The sequence below is a fragment of the Neopelma chrysocephalum genome, unplaced genomic scaffold (genome assembly GCF_003984885.1).
Source record: "Neopelma chrysocephalum unplaced genomic scaffold, ASM398488v2 Primary Assembly neopelma1_75, whole genome shotgun sequence".
Classification (NCBI taxonomy): domain Eukaryota; kingdom Metazoa; phylum Chordata; class Aves; order Passeriformes; family Pipridae; genus Neopelma; species Neopelma chrysocephalum.
Window position 1 is genome coordinate 11,209,049 of NW_020897736.1, and position 27,664 is coordinate 11,236,712.

The 27,664-nt window shown below is 40.1% G+C and overlaps 1 protein-coding gene across 4 annotated transcripts in view; it reads right to left on the reverse strand.

The window, feature by feature from the left end:
- Positions 1-407: 407 nt before the first annotated feature.
- The window catches only part of FAM169B (family with sequence similarity 169 member B), a 42,807-nt gene continuing 15,550 nt past the window's right edge, over positions 408-27,664 (reverse strand). For 2 of the 4 annotated variants that reach the window (XM_027688615.1, XM_027688613.1), the window contains 8 exons: positions 25,180-25,313; positions 22,349-22,448; positions 16,555-16,640; positions 14,814-14,988; positions 7,269-7,451; positions 5,244-5,372; positions 1,795-1,871; positions 408-797 (listed from right to left, as the gene is read on the reverse strand). In XM_027688615.1, the coding sequence (XP_027544416.1) occupies positions 576-797; positions 1,795-1,871; positions 5,244-5,372; positions 7,269-7,451; positions 14,814-14,988; positions 16,555-16,640; positions 22,349-22,448; positions 25,180-25,313 (1,106 nt within the window). In that variant the 3' untranslated portion in view covers positions 408-575. The remainder of the gene's footprint in view (positions 798-1,794; positions 1,872-5,243; positions 5,373-7,268; positions 7,452-14,813; positions 14,989-16,554; positions 16,641-22,348; positions 22,449-25,179; positions 25,314-27,664) is intronic. The other 2 variants (XM_027688614.1, XM_027688616.1) reach the window with 2 other exon arrangements.

The window sequence follows — 27,664 nt, forward strand, 5'->3', positions numbered from 1 at the left end:
GTAACAGTGCCTGAACTGAAAGGCAGTTTAATGCCTGTACCTCTGTTCACTCTCCTTCTCTGCACCGAACTTTTCCTGCATGAATGGCCTTTGTGTGCCATCCTGTCCACCACAGGCTTTAAGGCAGATTTTTCTGCTAGAAAAGCTCAAATGAAAGCAATTCAAGATCAATTGTTCACTCTGAAAGGAAGGTTACAACTGTCATTCTGATACCAACGTGTGTTGTGGTATCTCTCTTCCATAATGCAGGATGTGGTTTCCATAGAAATGTCTTCTTACATCAGTACCTACAAGCCCTCCAATTATTCCCTTTTGGACACCTCACGAAATCCAATAAAATCTTTTCAGTGCAGGGAAATAACTAGGCTCAGCTACTACTTAATTACTTGGTGAGAAGAAAAAGGAAAGGACATTTAGTAAACAAAAGCTTTATTAAAAACAAAACATAAAACGGAGAGCACGTGTTGCAAAAAAATTACATCTTACCTGAAGAAATTTCTGCAGTGTCACAAATTAAGAACAGTCAATTACAATTTTTAAGACTATAGTGAATTTGCTGATTTCTGAAACAGCAATTATGGTGTAGTTCTAAATTGTTTGGTGGCCTTGTCTCCAACCAAGTCCCCAGGGCTTGCTCTTTTCCCGAGTCCTTTGTGTTGCTGAGTATTGCCTGCACCTTTTTCCAAGTGCTCTTCTTCAGGACCTTGTGGGTTTAGAGTCCCTGCTGCTGCTGTGTCATCTTTTTTCTCTGTGGCATCTCCTGCCCCTCTCCCAGCACCAGGAAAGCATTCAACACCCTGAAATTAGAGCCGACACAGAAGGAACACCAAATAATACACAAACAAGATAAACAGCGACTTGATCCCAATATAAAATCCCTCTGGTCGACCAAGACTGCCATGAACATGCAAGGCAAGGAACTCAGCTGCACTCCTGCTGCTCTGCCTGCCTTCCCAGAAGTGTCAGCATAAAGAAAACTGGGAGCACAGGGAGCCTTGATCTGACTGGGTGGGCTCTGGAGCCATGACCACAGCCCATCACACAAGAACGTGCACCACGGGCCAGAGCTGCCACAGCTCCCTCAGGAGACACATGCCTGAGGAAAACAAACTGATTTAATTGTGTGGCAATCAAAATGTGCTGAGGAAACAAGCCCTACAGCTCTTTGTTTCGCTTCCACTCATCTCTCCTTTTTCTTTATTACTTGAAAAAGCTTCGTTACTGTGATTTGTTTTCTCAGATACATGTACCCCTTCCTGGGCTGAGCCTTCATTCAAACCTCACACCTTGTTTTAGGCCTTGGTCCTGCAAAAGCTAAGCACAGTCAGATCTACAGCTCAGTAGTGGGATGAAATAATTAGGACCATAAAGAGTTTGGCCTACTTGTTCTAAAGGTGCCACACTCAAGCCCCTGCACAGGAAGAACCACAAGGAAGTTCAGAAAACCATTCCATAAACAGACCTTGTAATTCTCTGAATTCCAGCTTGGTTACAGATCCCTTACTTTGGTAAGGATGAAACTAAAACATTTAGTGAAAACTCTACTTTAGTCTTTAGCTTCTCAAACTATTACAGCTATATAAGTTAGCTAGAGGTATCAATTATATGCATGTATATATATATATATATTATGTAGCTGGGATTACCTACTTAGACTTATGTAGGTAGTAGTAGTAAAAAACACCCATAGGTAGCTGTGACAGATTCTCATATTTAAACCTCACTATTTCACTAAAAAGGGAAAAGGCCACCAATGAAAAACAAAATTATAAAATAGCAAATTAATCACTGTACCTTATTCATCTGGTCCACATCTGATTGCCTGGGTTTACTGGCTGGAGTATTCTCCATATGAGAGCCCACTGCAGCCTCTGGAGAAATGGGGTGAATATTTTGCCCCAGAAAGAGATTTAAAAGGAAAAAACGTTAGCACACTTCCATGGCTATTTCCATTTAAAAAACACACCAGAAAAAGCCACCTGAATGCCACCTTCAACCCCTCCTGCCTTGTTTCTGTTAATTAATCAAAACAAGGTGCTACATGTCACTATCACAAAAGACCAAGGTGAACAACTGTACTAGAAACAAAATGTCTCTGGGTCTTGAAAGTTCTACTAAACAGATAATCCATTTATCTCTTACACATGGAAGATTCATATCCATCCCTCCCTCCCTCCCTTTCAGCAAATGCAGGGACTTTGACCAATTCAGATAAAGGATTATAAGCAATCACTTGAAATTTATTTTAATTCTTCTCAGTCTGCTTACTTTTGCACAAGTTTCACACTTACATGCTTTATGCATATTACTAAAGTACTTCAGAGCAGCTCAGCTCACTGCCTGGTAGATTTAGCTACCACAACCAAACCCTGTGAAATGATTTCTGTTGCTCCAATCAGCCCCAGAAGAGAAATGTCACCATGTTCCTGTTACTGAGACTACTTGCTGTAATTACATCTCTACATTTTTCAAACAATAAGAATTAATTCAGAATGAATAATTGCAGCTATGTGTGAGAACACGCTAAAAAGTTTTATTTTTATAGATACATGTATGCAGACAGAAGTAGGTGTGTGTACATGGACCTATGTATTGGGCACATCCAAACAGAAGTATCAGCTGCAGTAAACAGAATGCTGCAGTTGGTATGAACTGCCACTAGATGCAGCCACAGAACCTTGCAAAATTTAAAATTCTGACCTCAGGGTTACAGAAACCTGTTTTGGAATATCTATGACCATAGAATTCTTACAAGAATGTTCATGGTATTCAGTCCTGAGTACTGGTGTGGAAAAAAAAATATAATATGAGCAAAATATTCAATTTTTCTTCTCAGTAATTTTGTTCCAAAACACAGCATTGCAAATGTCAACAGGAGTCTAAGAAATCAGAGCAGAATAAGACTTGTCTATTTTCACAGTTGTTGCCATAGATCCAGATTGGAGCTGACAATATTGAATTACATTGTGTTTTGCTTTCTTCATAACAGAACAAGTACAAATGAAGCCCTTGTTCCCAAGCAAGCCCCTAAAGATAGAATCATGGGATCATAGAATAGTTTGGATTGCAACGGACCTTTAAAGTTCATCTAACCCAGCCCAGCAATGAGCAGGGACACCTTCAACAAGACCAGGTTGCTCCAAGCCCCATCCAGCCTGGCCTTGAACACTCCCAGGGATGGGGCAGCCACAGCTTCTCTGGGCAACCTGCGTCTGTGCCTCAACACCCTCTTTGTAAAAAATTTCTTCCATATATTAGCCTAAATCTATCCTCTTTTAGTTTAAAATCATTATCCTTTGTCCTACTGCAACAGGTCCTGGTGTCCTCTGCACACCTGGACGTGATCTGGATGACTGTGCACTTATGGAACACATAAACATGTAACTCCAGGGGTTCCATCCACATCATTTTCCCCTCTGTGTCCCTACACCACAACTCTGGAAACACAAGCTTCCCTTCAGGGGCATGGTAAGCACACACTGGGTCAGATGATTATGAATAAAGGACTGACGCAGGAATGAAGCAGGAATAAAGGATTCCTGCACTCAGAAAATGTTTCTGCTTTATCTACCACTAACAGATAGCACAAAGCCTTGGAAAACTCTCTTGCTATCTCCTCCCTGGCTATTAGACAGAATAAGGCTGCCTTTAGGACAAAGCAAAAGCAGGGAAACTCTCCCCCAGTTTCAGCAGGTGTTATCTGCTCTCTACCCTCCCTTGGTATTTCCCTGGGTGCAAAATATGCACAGTACTGGGATAATACAAGCATGAGAAGCAGACTGCATATGTAAAACAGATATAACAAATGTAACACACGCTTTCAGATCCTAGTTTTATAGCGGGTTGATTTTCCACTGAAGATGGATGAAATAAAGCCTGTTCAGCACAATTAGTGTAAAGAGTGATGCCCAGTGAGCTGGAGGACATAGATTAAAAAGCAGATTTTTATTATATATTTTAATGCCAAACTCACTTGCTTCTGCTCCCTTCCACTATAAAGATCATATTGTAATTCACAATCCTTATAAATAAATATAAGCACACACAGACACCATGTCATTTATGTGCAGAACTGCCCAAGGCAGTTCCCCAACCTCACATGTCTTTTTTACTCACAGCCACTCCAGTGGAATGATATTCACCCATGTTTTGGGTCGTTTCTCTTTGTCTGTTTGTTTGTTTTCGTAGAAGATGGCAAAAAGAAGAAAGGAAAAAGAAAAGTATACTCGCCTCCAGGATCTGCTGGGTTTTGATCTGATCACAGTTCTCTTCAACTGCCATTAATAAACTTCACTTAGCAAGACGGATTAAAGGAAAGAGCAACCCCAGGTTTTGGTGATTTAAAGCATAAGGAACACAGATATAATGGCTTCAGAGGAACCCAGCCTAGGGCTAAAGTCTGACTTAACTCTCCTGTGGGTGCTGCAGACAAGATGAAACGCAATGTCTCAGTGGAAGGTCCCCGAGCCAACACGGAGCAGGATGGATGTGGGAAGGCATGGGAGCAATTTGCTCTGGAGCACTCCTTGCTGCACTTCCAGAAAGAGACAGTGTGTGTCCTTCTTTTGGAATCTAGTGCTTACCACAGCTTGTGTGCATGCAGCAGAGGGGCCTGTCTGGATTCTCCAGCCAGCTGAACAGATTATACCAACGAGATCCACAGAGGAACTGTCAAAAAGTTTCCCTACTCTGTTGCTATCTTTTGTGAAGTAGACAGAAAATTCTCCCAGCACGAAGGATTTACCCTGTAGGAGAGTACTTGGAATCTTCCAAAAGCCATAATGAAAATGTTTGTGTTCCCATCCAAGAATGGTACTGGCAGCAGTTGAAGGTAATTAAATATACTGCCCATTGGCCATACAAATTTCTTTTTTGCAACAATTTCAGAGAAACAAACCCCTGTCTATAACCCAGACACCGTGTTGTGCAACAGGAATTTTTGGGGCTAACTTCTACCCTGCTCTGAGTGCACCGCAACAGGAGTTACAGCCACTTTATGCCAAGACTGTGCTTTGTTCAGTATCTCTCAGATGCTCTGTGGTTCCATTTCATTACCTCATAATTTCTAAGAATTATCCTGTTTAATGTGAAAGGATGAGGGAGCTGGACTGCACACTCAGTAGTTTCTCCAACAGAGACACCACCTTTCCATGATCACCACCCAACCCTTGATTTTATGTCTTATCTTTACAGAACTGTAACTATTGTAACTACCAAGTTCACAACTGCTTGTTTTAACTCACTTCCTGAAGGGAATAACTCCATCTGAATTTTTAACCAGATATTCACTCGCTGGCTCCAATCTCCCGGTGCTTCCACCTCCCACAGTCGCTTCTGCTCCTCGGGATAAACCTGCAGGAATTTCTGGCAAACTGAATAGGAGAAACCAAGGGGTAAAAGCATGAATGAGTGCAAAGTACAGGGGAAGAGGAAGAGTATTCTACCCCAGAAATTCTCTCAGACCCATTTTCATTAGTTCCTTTGGAAATCTTTTCTCATTTCCTCCTCTATGTTTTAGTTGGGGTTTTAGTAAAAGACTGTGGAATGGTTTGAACAGGCATCAGTGAATCCTGTCCCTCTGCTTCAGTCTAGATTATCTCCGAGTGCAGAAAGACAGGACTTGAAATCATGTACTGAGCACTGGTCATCAATATAATTTGGGTAAACAATCAAAGTTAGGTTTGCTTCAGTTATCAAACTGAAATATGTGGTTTCCTTAAGATGTCTGCAGCATCTGCACATGTCCTGTTGTAGGACAAACAGTTCAAAAAGTTCAAAGAGGATTTTTAAACTTTCCTCAACCACCATCTCATCAGTTCCATCAACTGCACTAAGACAGCAAAATTATTGTCACGCTCTGTCCACTGTAGTTCACCATACTACAGAACAGGTAGTTTATCTTCAATATTCAGTTGAGTTTAACAATGGGATGGCAAAACAAGACCCTAAGGTATGTAAACATTTGCCTTACAGTAATGAGCAAGGATATCCCAACTAAATTAATCATTCCAATAAAAGCTACTGAAAGTAACATATATACCAAAATACAGGTATCTGCTAAATGGCTTTTTACTTCCTTTTAGGCTTCTACAGCACCTTAAATACCAAGCTGGTGAAAACTGTCCAGTTTCAGAGATCTCAGTGCAGAGATTTGGAGTAAAAGGTTGCATTCACTTATCCAAGTATGAGAATGTGGTTCCAATGAAATTAAAAACAGACAGTGATTTCAATATGCTCAAAAATTAACTTACACTATTGGTATTTTTATAAAAGAAAACCTAATTAAAACATGATGCAGGTCAGATTTATTCACTATTAGCTCTAAACTTAATTGAGACAAAAGCTCGTGTTAACAAATAAAAAATGCAGCTTTCTCATCCATAGTGCCTAAAGCTCTGACATCTGCCATAGGAAAAATGGATATTATTGGGAGAAGAGAAGGAATGTTGTCAATACTATCCCTTCCTGAATTGAGAAGTAGAAGTACCTGCTGGAGTACATTTGTATATTTTCAGTGGTACATAATAACCAAAATAAAAAACAGATAGAGCCAAAATGTTGTTGATACTTGTTAGGAAATGGCTGTAAAGTTGTAAGTCAATCAAAGCATCTCCCCAAAAATTTAGGTAAAGACCACAGAAAGCGACTTCAGTAAAGAAACACTTTTCTAAATAAAAGAGTTTTATAAATAATGTGAGCACAGATACTTTCCATGAATTGTGCCAGCAAAAGCAGAACTTTGACCTAAACACAGAGAAGATATGTAACTACTTTGTGATCTTTTAAAAGTGACAAATGTTCAAAGACAGTCAATACAACACAAGTACTGATGTGACTGGATGACTGAGCAGAGCCTGGGTATTTGGCTTATTAAATGTAAATTCTTATGAATGCAGGGTCTACTAGAGCATTATGTGCACAGTGTGGGCTTGACATCTTATGATTCTTTTCCCTCTGGTGTCAAATAAAATGTGTCAGTCCCTGTCTAAGGGCAGTGACACAGTTCTAAGAGAGTGAGATAAGAACACAAAATGTCAAACAGGCGGAATGAGTTTTATGCTTCTCATTGTCTTACATAAATATTGGCCTACCTTTCTACAGGAAATTCCAGATGTCTCTGGAAAAGTAACCAGTTGCACACTAACAACAGCTCGGTTCAGACAAGGGCACTGAACTCTTACACAGTGAAGACAATCTTACCCAGACCATATTGAAAATTATACATTATACATGACCCTTACCTAACGTGTCCACATCAAACCATTTACCTTGATACATGGCAGCAGAAATAGGGCAGCTGATCCCCAAGGCATCCTCAGCCAGGAAAGACTGACAGAAATCATGCAGCATTTTCATCCCTAGGCCACCTCTTCTGCACTTTCTCCGGACAAATATAGTATCCAAGACTGGCAGCAAGTAACACCGACTGGTTGTACCATCACACAGGCTCCCTGAAAGCAGAAAGGTAAAAAAACATGAATTTGCTAACAAAACTGGTAACTGCTGTGTGATTCTAGCCACAGTTACTGTCCTGGTACCTCTCCACAGGCTGGGAGGATGATCCCAACAGAACTGCATTTGCACAGACAGTAAAACACTTTCCAAGAGGAAGATTTGTGCCCTCAAATGGAGAGGACCTGCCTAACATTGGCTGACAGGTCTCACCAGAATACTTTCCAGACTCTGGTTCTTCATAATCAGACCATCCAGGTACACAGGAAAGCTCACTGTAAAGATATAACTGAGCTACAGCCAAAGATATACAAATATTCTGAATGTAATGTCAGTATATTCCTTTAGCTTTTGGTTATATTGGTAAATCACCCCACAAACTGTTTTTATGAAATACACTGAACACACAACACAGCATGAGCTAAATGCTCAGAAGGTCCATCCTGCCTAATGCAGCTGGACAGAGAAGAAGCCTTCCAGAGAAAATTCCCAATCCTGTTTAAGCTAATCATTCCTACAAGAAAGGCTCCCATGGTCTCTGTGTACATTGCTGTTGTGCCTTCCCAAATGCTCTGAAGTATGAAACTTAACTGGTCCCATCATTTACACCTCCTTTCTGACTCTCACTGCTCAGAAAGTTATACAGTTATACAACTCCATTACTGCATATTCAGCCTCTGAACTCTTTGTTCAGTAAATTCTATAGACACGTGTAAAATAAAATATTTCTTCTCTCAGTTACCTGTCAACACAGACCAGGAGTCACCTTCAAACATTTGCTGGTAAGAGAACCACACAAAAGTGTTGGGGTTGCTCCACCTGAAACTGGGAAACATAACAGGGAAGCAAATGACTTCCCAAAGTGGAGGAACTGTGTCTGAGAAAGCACCAAGTAGAACCCAAGCAATAAAACTCCCAGCAGCAGCTTAGGTTCAGCCTTATACTGCAGCACACAAAAGTCCCATCTCTGTAGGAAAAGGAGTACATTAATTAAGGCATTTGGGTGTAAAGCCCTAAACAACTGAGGGGGGCATTTTAAGAAAGCACTATAAGAGCTCCTCTATAAGTCACTCCATTTCTGCTGTGGTAGTTTATCACAAATGTACGTGCTCCTACAGTCCTTGCTTGAACTACCACCACCAGTGTTAAATCAGGGGTTTCACTCAAGAACAGTCCTTGCTAATAAATACATTAAGTCAGTCAACTGAAATCACGGGGACATGACATAATGCTCTACATGTGGACAAAACACAGACTCAAGTATAACCCTCCAAAGTACTAAAACTCAGCTCCCAGTGAAAATTGTCAAAAAAAAAAGAACTAGAATCAAGGGATTTATTTTGCAATCACGAATGATAAACTCAAACTGGAGTCAAGAGAAAGTTGATTAAGAACAGACATTCAGTGTCCAAAATTTCAATGTTCACCCTAAACAACCTAGGGTCCTATTGCAAGAGATGCATTAGCAATTCACTGAACAACTTCCATTCAGTGCAGAATACCATAAAAACAGAACCTTCAACTACTTTATAGCATAAGCACTCAACCCTGAACTGAATGACCAACATCAGTTCACCAATTACCTACATATAGGATGAGGTCAGCATAGAAACATCTCACTGATTTATTTTCAATTTTAGAAAATATTTATGAAAATTTTATGATGCTTCTATCTGGGTACACGTCAGTTCAAACACAAATGGATGGCCCAGCCTTCATAACAGAAAAAGATTACATTTTCATACCTTGTTGCTTAAATCTCATCTAGACCTTCTTGCTTTTCTTTCCTACTACTTACTAGTGGACCACTCGGTCTAGTTTTCAGTGTCTTGAGACATGAAACTTCCATCATTTCACTAAGGCCTATTTCACAGTTTCACTATCTTCTATTAAATGGTTGTTCCTAAATCCCACTATTAGACTTTTATTTAATAGATCCATTTTTTCTTTATCTCATTGCCTAACTATCTTAAACTGAGATCTACTTCTGCTCCTTGAGTTGGTGTCCAGTACCTTTTGCTGATACTCAGCAGGCCTGAATTTGATTACTCTATTTTCTAGGATGCCAATTCAGCACAGAATACATGATTATATTTAATTCTAGACACTGATTTGTCAAGGCTTTAGCTGTTCATTTAGCAACAATCCACATCACACATACTGAGCACTACAACAAGAGTGTGTAGCTACATAACCACCCATTCACATCCAGGCTTTGTTCACTCCTGCTTAATCAAAGTGCATGTTTAACTTCAAACACATGTTCCAGCACATTGTCAGAAAAGGCTGGGTTGTGGTGGTGTTTATAACCTTCCAATATTTGTAACACATGATGGGTAGTTACTCTTTTTCTTCATGAGCCAAAAAATTGAGTATATCCCCGGTCCCATTGTTAGCTGCCAACCCAACAGAGATGTTGGATCCCAGCAGAGTTGCACCACACGTTCTAAGAAAGGCACAAACTTTTCCTCACAAAGTCTTTAAGGATTCCTACACGTTGCAAGTGTCCTTATAAGTTTATTATTATCTCATATAGTCTGTCTCCTATAAATCCTGCCGAGACTGCTGTGCAGCAATCCCAGGAGCCGCGTGATTTATGTCTGTGCTCCTAATTTTGTGTTGAGAAGATGACAAAAGCTTGTCATGTCTAAAGGCACTGTAAATAAAAGAAACCATGAAGCCATTCCTCACCTTGTCCCTGGGAAACATATTAGGAGAGTCATAGCCCACAGGCATTTGAAACAAAATAAACAAACAAACCAACCTTTGGAACAAAGGCCACTTTGTCCCCAGTTCCCATCCAATGGCACAGAGGTTACTGTAAGCTGATGGTGGCCCGGAGGTGACCACTGGGCTCTCACACATCTGGTTGAGAGGTTTGTTTCTTTGTTGGAACACACAAACACAGTTTTGAGGTGAGGCAGGAGACAGGGGAAATAAGGGCACTGCTGATGGAGATGGAAGCATTCGTGCAGTCTGCCCTCTGAAAGCCTTTGATGTCTTTGGTCAGGTCACGAGTGCCAAATGACCAACTCCGGAGCCAGCGAAATGGCAAACAGATATTACAGGGGCAGGGAAGCAGACGGCCATTAGCATTCCCAAAGAGCCACAAACCAGAAAAAACCCCAGCAATCTGGTCCCCACATCCAACAGACCCAAACAAAACAAGGTTGTGCACACTGACTGTTTCCCTGCTGAACAAGTTGGCTTGGCACACACATGTTTGGACAGGCCCCGAGCAGGCCGGGTGCTTGTGCAAAGGGTGGGGAATATTCCTGCAGAGTAGAACCCAAGGTCAGCCCATTGTGTGGAGTTTGTATGTGAGAAGGAGAACAAAGGTTCTGGCTTCAATAAAATTAAATGAATTCATGTCTTGACTGGTATGTAGTCATTTCATTTTTATTACAGCCAGAACCTTCAATCTGCCTCAGAAATGCACATTAAAAATATTATTGCTAGCAAACAGAGGGAGACAAAAGCAATTATCCAACAAGATTCCAGCTAATTGTCTGTCAGGTTAACTTCAATTCTGATTTTTTTTTTTTCTAAAAGAAATGTATGTAATCAGTGAAAAATAAAACCCTGTTATCTTTTTAAGGATTTACTTCCAGAGAAAGCACCTGAGCCACCAAAGTATCAAAAGAAATCTGCAAAGGCTTGTATGAAAAAAGGCATGAAATGGATTTTTGCCTGGGGAGCCACTTCCAAAGACCATCTCTAAGGCTCTGGGGCAGGAAAAAGCAGAGATTGAGGCAGGGTTGCTTTGTTGCCGACTCTATGTCAGCTTAGAAGTTTTTGCAGTCAGGTTTTCCCAAACTGTGCCTTGTGGAGCATCTCTAAAGAATGAATGAGAAGCCAAGAACGCATTTACTCCTGATTCAAGTGCATGTTTTACAGCCTTCTCAGAGGACTCAATTTGGTTAAGGCTGGTTTGATTCACATCACAGGGAGCACCATCCTTCTCCACACTTTTACTGCTAAGGTTTGTCAGGAGGGAAGGGACAAGCGTTGACAACCTGACTCCTTTGCTTGATCCACAGCTGGGCAGCTCCTGTGCGTTAAAGAAACAGTAATATATTTAACAGTAGGGGGAAAAGGATGTATATAAAAAAGGAGTTTTGTTCTGTTTTGCTCTTAAAGGGACTAAGACATTCCTGGCTCATTGCACCCTCCAACTTCCTCCCTGATTTATTTGCATCATGAATATTCTACATTCTCCTGGCATTTATGTGAAAGTGGTATAAAAGTCCATTTTCAGTAATTACTAGTCCTCAGTAAATAAAAAAGAAAAACTTCCAGGGAATTACATGGTCTCACTGCACAAAAAGCAGTGTCAGTAACCGTGGCAATTAATCCTACATCACTACACAAAACACATTCTTTTTGGGGTTTTCACACAGATTTAGAGCATGAAGTAAACACTTTAAACAATATAAAACAGATCTGAAAACACAAGTATCTATAGGAAGGCTTTCTGCAAAATATTTCAATTTTCACGTTGCTGTCTGCAGTGAAAGGTACAGGAGCAAGGAACTGTCATTTCCTGTTGTACCTTTAAGTAGCTACATTTAGTGAGGTCTAACTCCTCAGCTGTCTGATATGGAGGCTGCTGACATAGATAAAACTGGAGACATTTATCTTGGCACGTGACAAAGTGTCTTATCAGCCTCATTAGTGGCTTAGTACATCTCATCAATCTTTAGTATACCCAGTGGTAAACGCTGCATGCCTGTCATTGGACAGGAATAGGCACATACCAGAGAGGGTAAGTTGATGATCTGTGTAGTCATGAATAAATTTTGCTTTAATAAAGGTGTCTAATGCTCAGGAAAAGTGATAGCCTTGAAGAATGAGTCTTCTGTTATTCTACACAACAGGTGCAGGATGGCCAGTGCCAGTAGTTGCCAAATTGTCTCAAAACCTTGACTTGCACTTACTGCATCTCTGAGCAAGACGGGTGCTCAAGACCATCTGTCCCTCCTTAGCTGGACTATTAAAAAAGAGATCCAGTTAAGGATGTTCATAAGATGGATGGGAGCAGGGAACTGGAGCAAAATTACCAAGTTCACTTTGTACAGGCCACCTAGGAACTGGCAAATGGAAATGACTTTACAATAGTGTCAAGACAGTTAATTGGAATCACTGAAGTCCATTGAAAATTTAGTTTGCATAACAACACATTAAATCTGTCGTAAAGATAGAACAGACTCTCTTCCTTGGTCACCATTTCTATGATTCACCCAGAAGACTTATGTTTCAAACAGGCTCCACAGACCAGTTCTGCCTTATTTGGCTCCACTGAAGCATGTTTTTTTGTCGTGCTGTAGATAATGGAAAATTCACAGATGAGAAATACAGTTGAAAATGACATCAATACGAGAGTCTCAATTACCAAGAACGTAAAACCACAAAGAATGGCCAGGTAATTGCAAAGCATAAAGGGAATCAGAATCACATGGTGGGCACAGAGGTAAATAATTTCTTCCTAGGATCAGAAGCTGTAAGAGAGGCCCAGCACAATATAAAGTCCTGTAGTTAAACCCACCCCTACTAAATGTTCTGACCAGGACAGTAAAAACAAAAAGAAATTACATTATGATTTAAAAAAAAAATTTTTAAAAAAACATCTGAACCAATCATATGAAATACAACTTCTAAGTGAAGATATTTATCTTAGTCTCTTTTGGGCCTAATAAATCCAGGGCTCTTCTAAAAAGCAGAGAGAATGGGATCAGCCAGAGCATGGCTGGTATGAAATTGAAATCACAGAACTTCAGAAAGAGGAATTATTTTCTAAATGCGTACATCAAATTGCAAAAAGCAGCAAAAACAATCAGTTTCAAGCTTCCCGAAAAGGCTCTGGCAAAAGACTGCAGTAATTTGTGACACAGGCCAAAAACTAACAAATATAGCTGCCCAGAGAAAAAAAACACTGGCAAGAAAAGGCAGATGCTGACAAAGCTGGACTTGAAGGATTTGTATTTTATGTGGACCTGGTTTAAAACCAAACTGTGACTCTCAACTTACTCAGAAACAGTTTCAACTTGGCTAATACTCCACCCATAACAGACTACTGTGCACATTTATTTTACTGAAGCATGAATCATTACAGCCCATACAAGTGTTTCTTTCCAAAAGCTTTGCTCAGGAATATTTACTGACTTAAAGGAAAATGTACTATTGCAATGGAGTGTTTGCCATTACAAACCAGTTCATCAGCATGACCACAGATACAGCCAAGGCTCCTTTATCATGGGCTGAGTTCTGATTCATCACTGATGGTACAGCAGCACTGCACAGTCATGGTGCTGTACAAGCCACACCTCTCTGTGAATAAGGATTTCTCCATCCCAAGGCAGCTGAAGAGCAGAACATCTTATTGCTGCTGGCCTTTGGGATCTAGAAGAGAAGGTACCTTCACACTGGTAACCATCTCTCTGGATTTCTCTGGAATCCAAAGCAAACCATCTCTGTGCAGCTCTGAAGCTGTTTCTTATTCTCCCATTTTGGATGGATGGCTACTGAGCACTGACTTGGACAACACATTTTACTTCCAAAGATCCCATCTTCTCATGATTTAAGCTGCTGGTATCAAGATGAATCAAACACACACTGGTAACCAGCTCCTACATGGGGGCACACACTCAACTGCATATCTGGAGTTATTCTAATGAAGCCTCTTCCCCTCCAGCCTGGTTAACAGGCTGCACCAATACAAACCCTCTGTTTAATAAAAGACCCTCACTAAAGCTTATCAAGTATCGTTAAAGAACTAAAGTTTTGTTTCTTTTCTATGCTAGTTCATCAACTAATCACGAAATTAATTAATCGCCATCCTTTAAACTGGGAGTACAACTGGACAAAGCACTCCAGGACTGATCTAGTGCACACACCTTCCTCTACACAATCCAGCCACTGCTCCTTTCACATCCAAGGAGCCTTCCACTTCTTTCCACCACCCACTCTCAATACACTGTTTTTCCACAGGGAACTGCCCTCCTTTTCCAGATCTCATTCTTTCCAGGATGCAGCCCTCCATTCTGTGGATAGGCCCTACATTCTTTGTTCCTAGATGTACAACCTTCTACTTGGCTGCATTAAAGCCCATTTTATTGGGATAAGCCACTGCCTCAGATTGCTCAGTGTAACTGAGGAGAGGCTTTGGAACCATCGTGTTTAAATGAAAGTCACATGGATGGCTTCCAAATTCTGGGAGGGTTTGTTCCCCAGATTAATTCTGAGAGAGATTTCATATAAAAATGTAAATGAGAGCCAGGATTATTTATACTGAAAGATAAACAAAAGGATTACATTTGGAGCTATTAGGAACCAATGGAAATGTGCCTCTGAAATGACCTTACCTTTCATCTTGACTGAGTAAAAGGCAACAGCCTCGCCGTTCCTCCAGAGTATCTTGGCACACTCGGTGGCAGAGTGAGGTAGAAAGAATGCATCATTAGCTGAACTCCCTTCCAGCATTCCAAAAATAATGTAGTTCAGAACAAAGAGGACAATCCTTTCTGCAAATGTCTGGACCTTAGAGAACAAACAAAAAAACAGACCAAAGAAAAATGAGGCAGAGAACAGTATTTTGCATCTCATAAAAAAGGTTTCAAAATCACAAGAGGCTGGGAAAGAGGAGGTCAGGAAACACGTACACTTAATTTGGGGAAAATACCTCATGAATTGGTTCAGCTAGAATAACAAAAACAGTTTTTCGCAGTGTTTCACCCTCTATCCAGAGGGCATAGAATAATTTAGTAACTATTTATTTATAAAGCTTGACATATCTCCTGTTGTCACAGAGAGGAATTCTAAAGCAGCAGGAGTAACTTGACTGTAGTCACAGCAAACCAGTCACAGATTTGGAACTGGGATCCAGGCAATCTAATCCTACCCAAAGCAGAATAAAGATAGGATTCACTGTATTGGCCTGGTCACCTCTCCCCTATTACCTGTCTTGCCACAGCATCAAAGAGCTTTAGTGGGCCAGGACCTTACTGAGGTAGACACTAAACAAAACAGAGGATGAACAGTCTGTCCCAAATATCGTATGATCCAGCTGTAACATGAACAATTAATCTGTGCTGTGTTTCTTCCAAGACAACCAACAGGACAGGGAGATGAAGAATATAAAGGAACAAGATCACATTGGCCATCAAGGTAAAAGCTGATGCCGACAAGCTTCACATGAATGCTGAAAAAGAAAATGAGAGTTCTCACAAAAAATGACAATTTACCTCTTAGCAATGAGCTAGAAGGGGCAAGGTTTCTATTTTCAGATACTATTTTCATTCTCTGTTGATATAGCAGATGCTTAAAAGCTTCAAGGCCTGTGTTTGTGCTCCAAGTTCTATCTTGCAAGGATTTGGATCCCAAAATCCCTCCAGTTCAGTGACCCATAAAAAGCCAACTTAATTCTGTGAGTAATTAAACTCTATGTGTGACAGATATTAGGGAAAGATGATTAAGAAGTGGAATCATTCAGGACCAAAGATACAGAGGGTTGGGTATGAAACAGAACTGACTTAATAACCTCATGGCAACACAAAGCTCACATGCACTAGACATCTGACTTTTCAGCTAAAAACAGACTACAAGCTACCCAAATCCTTCAAATTATGAAAAAGTAGCCCTATCCTATTATAATAATTTATTTGGAAAAAGAATTATTGATACAGAAACTATTAAATAACAACCATTTCATAAAATGTATCAACATTATTAACATTATCCAAGGGAAAAAAAAAATCCTAACTAGCTAGATAATACAGTCAGTCAAGCAACAATAACATGTGAAACTATTGCTAATGCAGTAATTCAGTTTATCTGATTATTCCTTTAGTAGGCAGTGAGGGTAAACTAAAAAAACAGAAGAAAATAAATCCCACAGGTGACTCATAAACTGCATGCAGAAAATTGTCTGGAGAGGGTTAAAGGTGCATGTCACTGTAATGGAGATATGAAGTACTTGGTGAGCCACAGGGCCCAGATCCCACAGGTTCTACAGCAGGAGCTGTAGGAAGCCAGAGACAATTACATAAGATTGTTCTGGCTGGGAAGTTCCAGGGCAAAGGGAACTGTTTAAAATAGCATCCTCACCAAAAGGAGCCCATCTCTAGCAGGATCAGCCGTCTTCACCACGTCTTCGACAGGCCACCAACGCCGGCCCAAATAAACTGCCAAGACTACAAGAAAAAAAACAGGGGAACACGTTACCTGCAAATACAAAGTAGGTTCTGAACCTTTCCACCAGCAGCCTCAGATCTACTCCTCCTTCCAGTTGACACCAGTTTGATCTGCTGTGAGACAGCAGAACAATTGTATTTCAGTTTCTCCTCCACATCCCTTGCTCCTAATTTTCAGTACCGCAGGAGGCATGAAGGGAAGGTAATTTTTCTCAGGAATTGATGTGACTTCAGTGTGACAACCTGCATGCCACATGAACAAAGCACTTCCTGCATAATAATAAGTTCAGTAGCAGAGTAGGTTTGAGTGGCATTTGGGACAGAGGAGCTACCTGGCTAAAGGTTACTGTTTTGAAGGTTCTTTCAGACCTTCCCCTGCCCACACACATATATTTGCATATATTTGAGTGCCCACATATGCACTCATGCAAGTCAAACACCAAAGTTCTCATATCTGCTTTATCAAACAGCTCTCTATGTGACTGAATTTCTCTCTCTCTCTGTACCTCTGGAGTACAGACTCCTAAATCATAGACAGATATTCACAGAGTTTCAAAATGCATACAGAGAGGTTTTTATCAACAAAGGACAGACAAATACACACATAAATAAGATACACTTTGCCCTGAAGCAAAAGCGTATGATCAACCTACGTAAGTCAAGTCCTCACGTAGGTGCCATGCAAAACTTGCACCCCACTTCTTCCCATCCCTCCTCAATTTTTCACATATGCAGGAACAAGTACTTAAACCCTACTCCTACATGCTCATCTACAGAATTTGTTGCCTGCCAATAGATTTACAAGAAAAATACTGAAGCAGAAACAGCGACACTGAAATTACTCCCAAGCCTTGTTAAGAAAGAAAAGTTTTGACATGGGGTCATTTCAAAGGATAGAGAAAAGATTTTAAGGGTTTAGATGAGGTTTTAGAAGAAACACAGAAGTCTCATCATTTATGACCACAAACACGTCAAAGAAAATATTTCAGCAAGAAGAACTTTTATTGTCTGTACAGTGGTGACATTCACCTCAAGAAAGCACATGGCCACAATTTCAGGATTGCTCAAGAACACCAGTAGCTTTACTACGATCAAATAGGGCAGCTAGCATCCCCCTTTTTAGACAAAAAGATAATATATAATACAGGAAGTATGTTGTAAAGAATAGCACAGGGTTCATACCTCTTGAGTCCTAAGAGAGCTCCATCAACTGGCTCTCTAATCCATCCAACAAGGGACAAACACAAGAAAGTTCAAACCCATCTATGAGTTAGAGACAAATTCACACACAAGGAAATGAAGTGACTTTGAGGACAGGGTTCATCATTTACCTGTTTTAGCCCCAGGTTATACAAATGTCACTGATGCACACAGGTTGGTTCCCCTTTTTGCTTCAGCCTCTATTGCTCCCACTGGCTTTAAGGCTTAGCTAACTTATATTCCAAATAAATTATTAAAGCATGTGCCAGAAAGCATCACACTTTGTGCACTGGGTTAACAAGGAAGGAGCACTGCACGCAAGGGCAGATGCCTGTTTATAGCACCAGATTCAATTCATTAAATATTATGCACTTACTTGCATGGGAGTTTCATACCCTTTGTGTGATGGATTCAATCTGTTCCCTCAAACCCTTCCCTCTGCTTTCAAATGCAGCAGCCACTGCTCCATTACACATCCATGAAACATGCAGCTACAAAGGGAGCTGAGTCACACAAAGGGGACATTACAGGCCAAATGCTGACTTTAATGAGAGCTGCACAGAGGTTTGGCACACAGCTCAGACATACAAGACACACAGTAAAGGTCAGAGAAGTTTTAAAAGGCTTTGAGGAAAATAGGAAGATGCATAACCATGTTGGAAGGAGTTACTTTTATAGAACATTTACTGTGCTATTCAATAATTTAAATGTATGGAAGGGAACACTAGTTGACATAGCAACTGTCACATCACATTACTTGAGCAACCTTATCTATATGGATGCCTTCCTTGAAGGAAAAACATTTCTCCATATTTCACACAAACATATGTACTTCGCTTTTTGTTATCATTTTTCAAGTCAACATCTGGTCTGCAGTTAAATCCATCCATGCTTCCCCATACTCTCATTTTCATTTTATAATCAACTTTGAGGAGCACTATTTCAAATGCGAACATGATTTGTGAGACCACATGTTCCTTCTCTCTCCTTTCCCAGTCCTGCTGTTCTTTCCAAGACATTGGGTCACGTTCACCTGATCATGAGAGATTGAGTTGTTGCCAACACGCATCACCTGAACCCTGTGAATCACCATGTACATGATTACAATGACCTTGCAACTCTAAGACTTGATGTGTTTGATCTTGCAGTTGCAAGACCAGGTGAAGTGGATCAAGTCCAAAGCATTTCAGGTCACAATTAATGGAGTTTATACATGCTCAGGTGGGTGGTTTGCCCTGTAAGCCCCAGCTTGCTAAACCTCAGTACTTTCATCACTCGCAGTCAGACAAACATACTCAGAGTGTTGCAAGATGCACACGATTCCACAGCACAGAGATATTTGGAACCCAGTACTGAACTGAATTAGGCACTGAGAATAATGCAATTGTGATTATGAAATGTCTCCTTTTGCTAGGCAAACATGGATCCATTCCCAACTCAGGCCTGGATTATATTTTTACTTCCAAATGTTCCCACACTGGTGTGCAACTATTTGAATGAAATGTGCGCATCAGGACTCTACACAGAGAGTAAAGAAATAAAAATAAATCAACGTCCAGCTTGGTCCTTCTTTTTCCCCTGCCTTATCTAACTGCTGAAACACATCCCTCAGTCCCAAACTAAATAAAGGCAATGATATATAGGAGAGATGTAATTTGAGTTTAATAAATATAGAATGTACCACTTCTTTATCTTAGATAAAGTCATCTTTACCTTAATTTTGGCAGTATTTCAAATTGATGGCACACTTACAGAGGCTGGTTGTGCCAGATTTCCACGTTGAAAGGAGGATGGTAAATCACCCCAACAAGCAGTTCCATGCAACCAGGCCTAAGTGAGCTCTGATACTGGAGCAAGCTCACAGATCCTACATCAAACCGTGTTCTGCAGCTGGGTCCTGTCTTTAAAATGCAATAAGAGCATTTTCCCCTCTTTCCTAAGAGTTTTATCTAAATAAATATGCTAAAGCTTGGGAGGCAGGCAGATGCTGCAGGAATGGCAGCTACTCAAGTACCTCAGATTATCTTTCCTGCAACCAGCTAAGTCGTCTTCTATAATTCAAGTTTTACTCAGTGATTTGTTGCAAATGTCTTGTGATAAATGTTCCAAGGCATCTAACAGTTATTGTGAATTATTATATACAGCATACAGAAAATGCCACAATAAGGTATGTTTATTTAGTGTTATAAAGATGTTAATCACCCATGTTATGCTCTGTAGGCTCTTACAATACAATTTACATTCTCATAAAAATTTCTATACAGATATACTAACAGAACACAGCACTCAGCCCATCAAAAATAAATTAAAAATGCTGCCAACCAAGACCAAGTCCTACGGAAAAGCTGCCATACCCATTTTCTCTTTGAAATATGCAGATCATTTCAGACCACAAGCTACACATCAACTTCTGGACAACCCATGTGATCAAGATCATGAGATATAAACCTCAGTGGTGGAATACACTCCTCTTCAACCCATGTTCAAGAATTAAAGATCGAAATCTCAGTGGTGGAATACACCCCTCTTTAACCCATGTTCAAGAATTAAATGCCATCAAACTGAAACACCGTGCGTGGGGACAACCAGGAAATCTGCTTCTAGAAGCACCCCTGGTAGGAAAGAAAACTAAAATGCAGAGGCAGTGGACAGGTAGAGAAAGAGAAGGGATCAACATACACACACACCTCAGCAGGCTTTAGAGAACTCATGGAAATATATTAAAAATCATCTAATGAAAACAAAAATCACATCAAATTTGATGTGTGTAGGAAGGCTGGCCACATGTTTATAGCATAGAAAATCCAGAAACAAAGAACTTCCAGTAAAATCCTTTAAATCATACTTTTAGAAGGAAATATTAAAAGCCAGGTGATGTAGGCCTTATTTAAATAATTAGACTTACTGAGCTCTCTGTTTCTGTGACTATGGGCTGGTAACTTAAGCTGAAGTTTTGCAAGGGGGTCACAGCAGTTAGTCAGGCTGTTGTTTATAATATAATAAGGTGTTTATTCTTCCAGGTTTAAGCTTTTAATGAGGACAGCTATCATGTAATTTAGGCTCCAACATGGACTTGTTTGACTTGTTCCTGTGAGAAATCATTTTCCTTGTGTGCATGTATCTCATTAATACTTGTTGTTTCCTAATACTATGAGATCATTTAACTGAAGAGCTGTGCTAAATGCACTTTCACCTGCATTTATTTAATAATTCTTTATTTTTGCCTTGTAGTTACAGATCCCAATTCCTCTCGTGCAGCCTGAACTAACTCACTGCTGTTTTCAACTACATTCCTTTGAATATGAGTCAGGAGGTGTGAACAACTGCACTCAGAGCAAGTCTGGCCTCCAGTGTAGACACTTCTTTATCACACCAGTGCCTGTATGTCTCTTCAGGAAAATATTAATGGAATATATAAATTAATGGCAGGAAAGGAAGTCAACATCAGCAGTTTCAGAGGGACCAGAAAGTCTTTTGACTACATTTGTAACTTGGGAAGGTCTCCTACCTTCAACTGTGTGAATCACAACCCATTAGCAAATGTCCAATTGGAATCGTGTGTAGGAGCTGGGAAACTACAGAGTTCACCTCCAACCACAGATGATTTTAATCTGCTTTTTGTTCTTCTGAAGAAATTTCCTGGTTATGGGGTTTGGACTGAACAATGAACACTTACTTAGAGTAACAGAACCTGTTCTAGGAGTGCAAGATCGTTACCTGACACACTTCAGAACTGAACACAGAGGACCAAACTTTGTGCCTTGCCTTTGTTCTATTATTAAGAATACTGGCTAGTAAGGCCTTTCAGGCATAATTTATGGCTTATCCTTTAAAAAAAAAGTATACTTTTAAAGACAGATGTCATTAGTTTGCTGCCACATTTGGAAGCTGAAAGTTTAAGGAGTTTCATGTGTTCTGCATTTCCTAAGCGACACAATGGGTCAATGCAAAGGTTCATGTCTCCACTGTAGATGTTCCAAAAATTCCATAGCCCACTGCTTCACAACAGCTCCAACACTCCTCATCTAATCTATGCACCAGCAGATACTCCTCACACACCAGTACTGCAAATAAAAGGCAATTAAACCTAGGACTGAAGACAATATCATAAATTAAAAAAAAATATACAAATAAGAATGAGTAAGAAGCAATACAATTTCATAGCTGTGTTTTATTGCTTAAGGATTTCAGAATTCTATCCAAACTATAATGTACATCATCCTGAATCAGAGAAATATTACCCCAATCGAATAAAGTCAGAAAGAGTAACAGATTTATCCAAGGTGATTTTTCAGCTACCAGCAGAGAATTTATGCACAGAATTTAAAAGCTCTGATTGTCAATTTTTCCTTCTAATCAGCAGCCCACTGACACAAATCCTTGACAGGTAAACTGAATCCACATTCAAAACAAAACCCAGAATATTTAAATATATAAACAAACAGATAATCTCAAAAGTAAAGAAAGTACAACTACTCAAATTTCAAAATATTTTGACCAATTCTAACCTGTCTCTTTATCCTTTGGATCAGTTAACAGCAACAGTTTGCAAGTAGGATTATTTCGGTAGAGGGGGACAAAACACACACAGGAATCTTCAAGTTTAACCTAAAAAACAAACAAGCCCTGTAGCTGTTTGTACTGCAAAGCTCACCAGAAGTATTTCATGTATCAGATGCACTTAAGATACGTTTTATTGACATGCAGGGTATAAATTTAGCTCAACACCCTCTCAATCCTCAACTTCAAGGCACTGAAACATATATAATACTCTAATATTATCCATAAGTAACGTTAATTTAAAAGAAATCAAGCTACTGAAGTTAGCAAAGCCCTTAATGCTGACTTGCTGTGGTTAGTCCATAACCTGGCTTTGAACAGTTACACACAGACAAATGGTGTTATGAAAGTCCAGACACATCAAATGAAAACAAATACAACTTGCACTTCTTACAGCATCCTCCAGCTGAGCACTTGTGGTGTTTTGCAAACAATGAATTAAGCCTCGGGGTACAGGGAGTATCAAAGCATTAGGGCAGTGCCTGGGCAGTTTATCTGCGAGGCACAGGGAGGGTGGATAATTGGCACAAGGTAGTTAAGTTGAAGGCAAAGCTAAAATCAAAATGCAGCTCTCGAGCTTTTGGTCTTAGACTAAACTTCTACATGATGTGACACATAAACACAAAATTACTGTGCTCAAACAGCTCTATATGCATAGAAATGACGATTTCCATATGAATATTGCAAATGCTGTCATGTAAGTTTAGGTACAGGCAAAGAGTGTGCATGACTTAGCACAGTATGTACTGTACTTTCCAAAATCTGGTCCATTGTGTATGTGTGGGCGTGCCTCTCTCTCTAATTGCACCCATTTGTCAGTTTGCTATGAAACTCAAATCATTCCTGTGATACATTTAATATTTCTTGGTGCATGGAAAGAGTATGAATATGGATTATTCAGGATAACAACTTTAAATTGAAACCACTGTTCGCTGGTTTATGGGTGCCAGAATCTTGGAATCATCTCTGCAAACACTGGACTCCAGGAAAAAAAAACAAAACCTGAAAACTGCTTGAAAACTGTATTCATGAGCTTGCCTAAATCTCAGTATGTTCTGGGGATTCAGTCACTCTTTGCACACTTCAAACATAACAGCATCAATGTCACTATGGCACCTGGGAGCATTACCATAATTAAAAGGCCAGGACTACTTTCAATGCTGTTATTTTGTTTGATAAGGTAATGTGCACTTTCACAGGTGTTAACAACACCAGCAGGAGCCAAGCATAGCTCTGTGTGTGGCTGCTGCCAACGTGCTCCCATCCTGACTTGCAACAATCCTGGCTATTTGTGTCCTGAATGCCTGACCAAGCCATACCTAAAAGAAGTTCTGTGACCCGAGCAAGGGGGACTGACAGCCACTTAACTCTTGCTAAATAATTATTCACACTTGCCAGTCCTGCCACTTGAAACCTGCTTTAATTCAGATGCAGAGGGGGGAAAAAAAAAGCTTGGTAATGCAGTATTCAAACACCAAAATCCTCATCCTCCAGGTTGCAGGTATATAACGGAGATTGTCAGCTGGGACGTTCCCTGGGAATGGAAGCTTCACCTTATTACATCTAATTCATTTTTAATTACAAAATATCAACATTCTTTGAGCTATTTATTATAGAGCATAAGGAAAAAGACAATACAGCAAGAACATCAGCATCACTTGTGCCCTTGACTAGCTGTCTGACTGCAGATTAGATTAGACCTGAATTAAATGAATGCAAAGAGAAATGTGTTGCTATGAGACTCACATCAGTCATGTGATATATTTAAAGGTTGGTGACAAGCCACAAAAGCAAAGACAGTTGTGAATCAAAAGCCAGAAGTCCACCTTTAACTGCTCTCACCATGTGTAGCTACTGCAGGAACACACACGGCACTGCTCGGGATTTTAACTTCCCCTCCCACCTAATGGAACAGCAAATGAGCTTCCAAAACTACAACCAGGCACAAAAGGCCGAGGTAAGGACAGAGAAGCTCTAAACTGGGGGATCTTTGCATTTTCAGGACTGTTTGTATTTAACCCTACAAGGTCCACTAGAGGGCATTAAAAGAATATTTAAACCCAGTTACATTCCCAGCTCAAAGCCGAAGCTGAACCCACCTGGAACAGCATTTTTCTGGAAACTACTACATATCATATTCCTAAACTGCAGAAACCCCACAGTATTGCAAACATTTATTTCACCTAATCCAATTTCTGCTTTTACAGTACAATAACAGGTAGCCCAGCACACCTTTTATGATCTAGAATGAAAGGTTTCATAGGTTGACTGAAGTACAAATTTTCAGTAGGCCTGTTCAGTCACCTGCATTCCCCCAGGTGGCTTAGGAATGGACCCTAAAGCATTGGCACCTATAGGATTTATGCTGATCAGAATTCCTTTGGGAGAACCCATACTCAAAATTATCAATATAAGCATTGGAAAGAATGGAAACAAACAATGGGCTGTATCACAATACCTGTGTAAACTGCACAGCAGAGGCAGAACACAGAGCTGCACCACAGTATAAATCTTGATCAACTTACTTTGATCCAGTCCTGTAAGGAGGCAGGTCAAGATGCAAAGTTCACCTAAGTACTCCAAACCCTCTTCCAGACATGCAGTTGAAGCTTATCACTCATTTACAGCATGCAAACTACGAAATAATGTAGGATTTGCTGATTTTAAGAGATCTGCAATCCAGCCACACCAGTTTACCCCTGTTCACAGACAACAAGCACAACCAACAAACTGATTTCCAAGTATCGAACTTGCAGTATGAAAAACATCAGCCTACTACCTCTTGTCCTCCAGGGATGGAAAAAACATCAGGAGTGGGCAATGATTTCTTTAAGAGCTTTTCATAGTATGTTTGAGCATCTCCTTGCAGAACCTCTGGATCTTCTGCTATTGTATCGACCAAGCAAAGGCAACCTGTAGTTAAAATAAAACACAAGATGTTTTGACTTTTTAAATGAACTAAGAAGCATGAGCCTCAAAACCCCAGTTTCCCCAGGAGCTGCTTGGTGTAGCTGGGGCCTTAATGATTTCATTAGAGCCTTTTGGATAATCCTAGTCTAAAACAGTAATGCTGGTAAAAAATTAACAGTATGTTATTTAACTCTTGACATGCAGTTTTACAAAGGAGATCCGTGACAGCATCAAATCACTTTTGTCTCCTTTGAATTCAACAAGCAGAGTCTCAAATTTCTCTAGGTGTAAGTAAATTGCTTTAAAGCTGGAAGAGGGAAAAAACCCTTCAAAACACAGCCCAAGTCCAAAAATATAACAGGGAAAGAATTCCAAGGATTCCGCTCTTTCTTGGAAGTCTGCCCCTTTATGGGTCAGTTGTAGATCATTAGGTTTTTATTTCTCTTTTTTGAATAACTTCAATTGGGCACTTTCACATCAGCGAAAGAATGTCAAAAATATTAAAATACACACACAGGATTTCCCAAAATAGTAACATCCTCTTTTATGCAACATAACTTTTAATCCACATGATCAAAGGGTGGATTAATACCAAAGGGTATTTGTTAATTGCATGCAAACAAAAATCTCATACATCTGATGCCTGTTACTTAAACGCAAAGTCCCACTTGGTGTTCCTGAAGAACCAATAACCTCCTTCTGATCTAACAAACCCGTCTGGTGGCTCATCACCAGCCCAAGAGAAAGAACATAAGAAATGTGTTGCTGTCCAAACGGTGTCTTGCCAGTCTTCCATCACAGGAAGGAAATAATTTCAATTTAAGGGGCTTTCAATCAATCAGCTACACCTGCAGCTCTTGTAAGCCCAAAACTGAGGACAAAAATCTTCTCCCACACTGCTGTAGTTGAAATCTTAGTTCTGAATGCTCCATTTTTAATCATGGTTTGGCCTCACACAGCAGCTCCTGTGGCTCAAGTGAAATGTGAAAGAACTGCACAGTAAGTGCAAATTAAATGGCTGAGACAACAAAGAGTCTTGTAAGAACCATTGCAAGAATATCTATATCAAGATTCAAAAAACCATGAATCATAAAAGTACCATATTGAAAATGATACCTTTCCACATAAAAGTAGGAGCAAGGGATTTGTAGTGCCAGTTCAGACTATTCATCCATGGTCCCACCACTCTCCCTCCAGCAGTGATCTGCATCTGATTCCTCAGCAAAGGGTAAGAAACTGCAGCTGATAATTCTCCACTACACAGCATTGCTTAAAATGCTTTAAACACTATTTTCCTGCCCTTTGCAGGCAATCAGCTTCTATCCTGAGGCTTGACAGCAAAGCTATGTAGTCAGAATGCTGAACAGAAGCTACTCTGTAAATGCGTTTCATGGTATGTTTGTATGTGACAAAATGGGAGAGAAAAGAGCATTGCAACACTGGCAACTTGGGTCACATTATAAAATCCCAGGCAGTCCTTAGGAGGGTTTCTTCTGCAGAAAGTGTGTACTATGCACCACCACCAAGCAGAGAAGTCATGTGAGGAAAGAAAATAAAGATTATTATTAAAAACTTTGGTAATTCACAAAAGTAAATCTACTAGTAAATTAATTCTTTGCAAAAGAGCAGCAGGCAAGACTTAAGTTTAGCACAAAGAAAAATATTTGCCATGCTAATAAATACTGTTCATGAGGTGCAGCTCACAAGGCTCCCTCCTGCCACGGCTCAGCCAATGCAGCTTCACAGCACAGTCGTTTTCTGCTCCCTGAACAAAGCAACTGGTGCCTTCAGGGTCACATGAACCTCCTGGTACAGAATATGCTTGTACTCTAAGGCAACAGTGACCATTTAAGGACAAAATCAGGTTGCAGATTAAATATTGAGGCCTTAAAGAAAACTTCTGATGAACTGTCCATTAATACAGCTTTGCACAGAAGTAATCTTTTCCTCTAAAATATGTTTATAGATTTCCAGTTGTCTTTCCTGTGCAACACACTGAAAAGGCCCAAGTGAGTCAGGAGCACATACTCCAATAAAAGGGAAATCAAAAAATTTTTCATGAAGAAAATTAATGTCTCAGCCTCTGTGTGTAAGGGGAGGAGGGAGAGTGAGGCTCCTTTAGGAACAATATGGAGCAGAAGTCTCACTTTAGGTCCCCTGGAGTGCTCTCAAGAAGTCAGTGGAGCTAAGGCTGGCTCTGGTGAACATCCCCCAAACCTGCACACACAGGCACATACCACTCATACTGTTCAGCTGCCACAGGCAGGAGAAAAATTTGTTTGAATTTTTTTTAAATTAACTAATGTGTTTCCCAGTTTTTCCCAGTGCAAAGTGACAAAATAATATTTGCACTG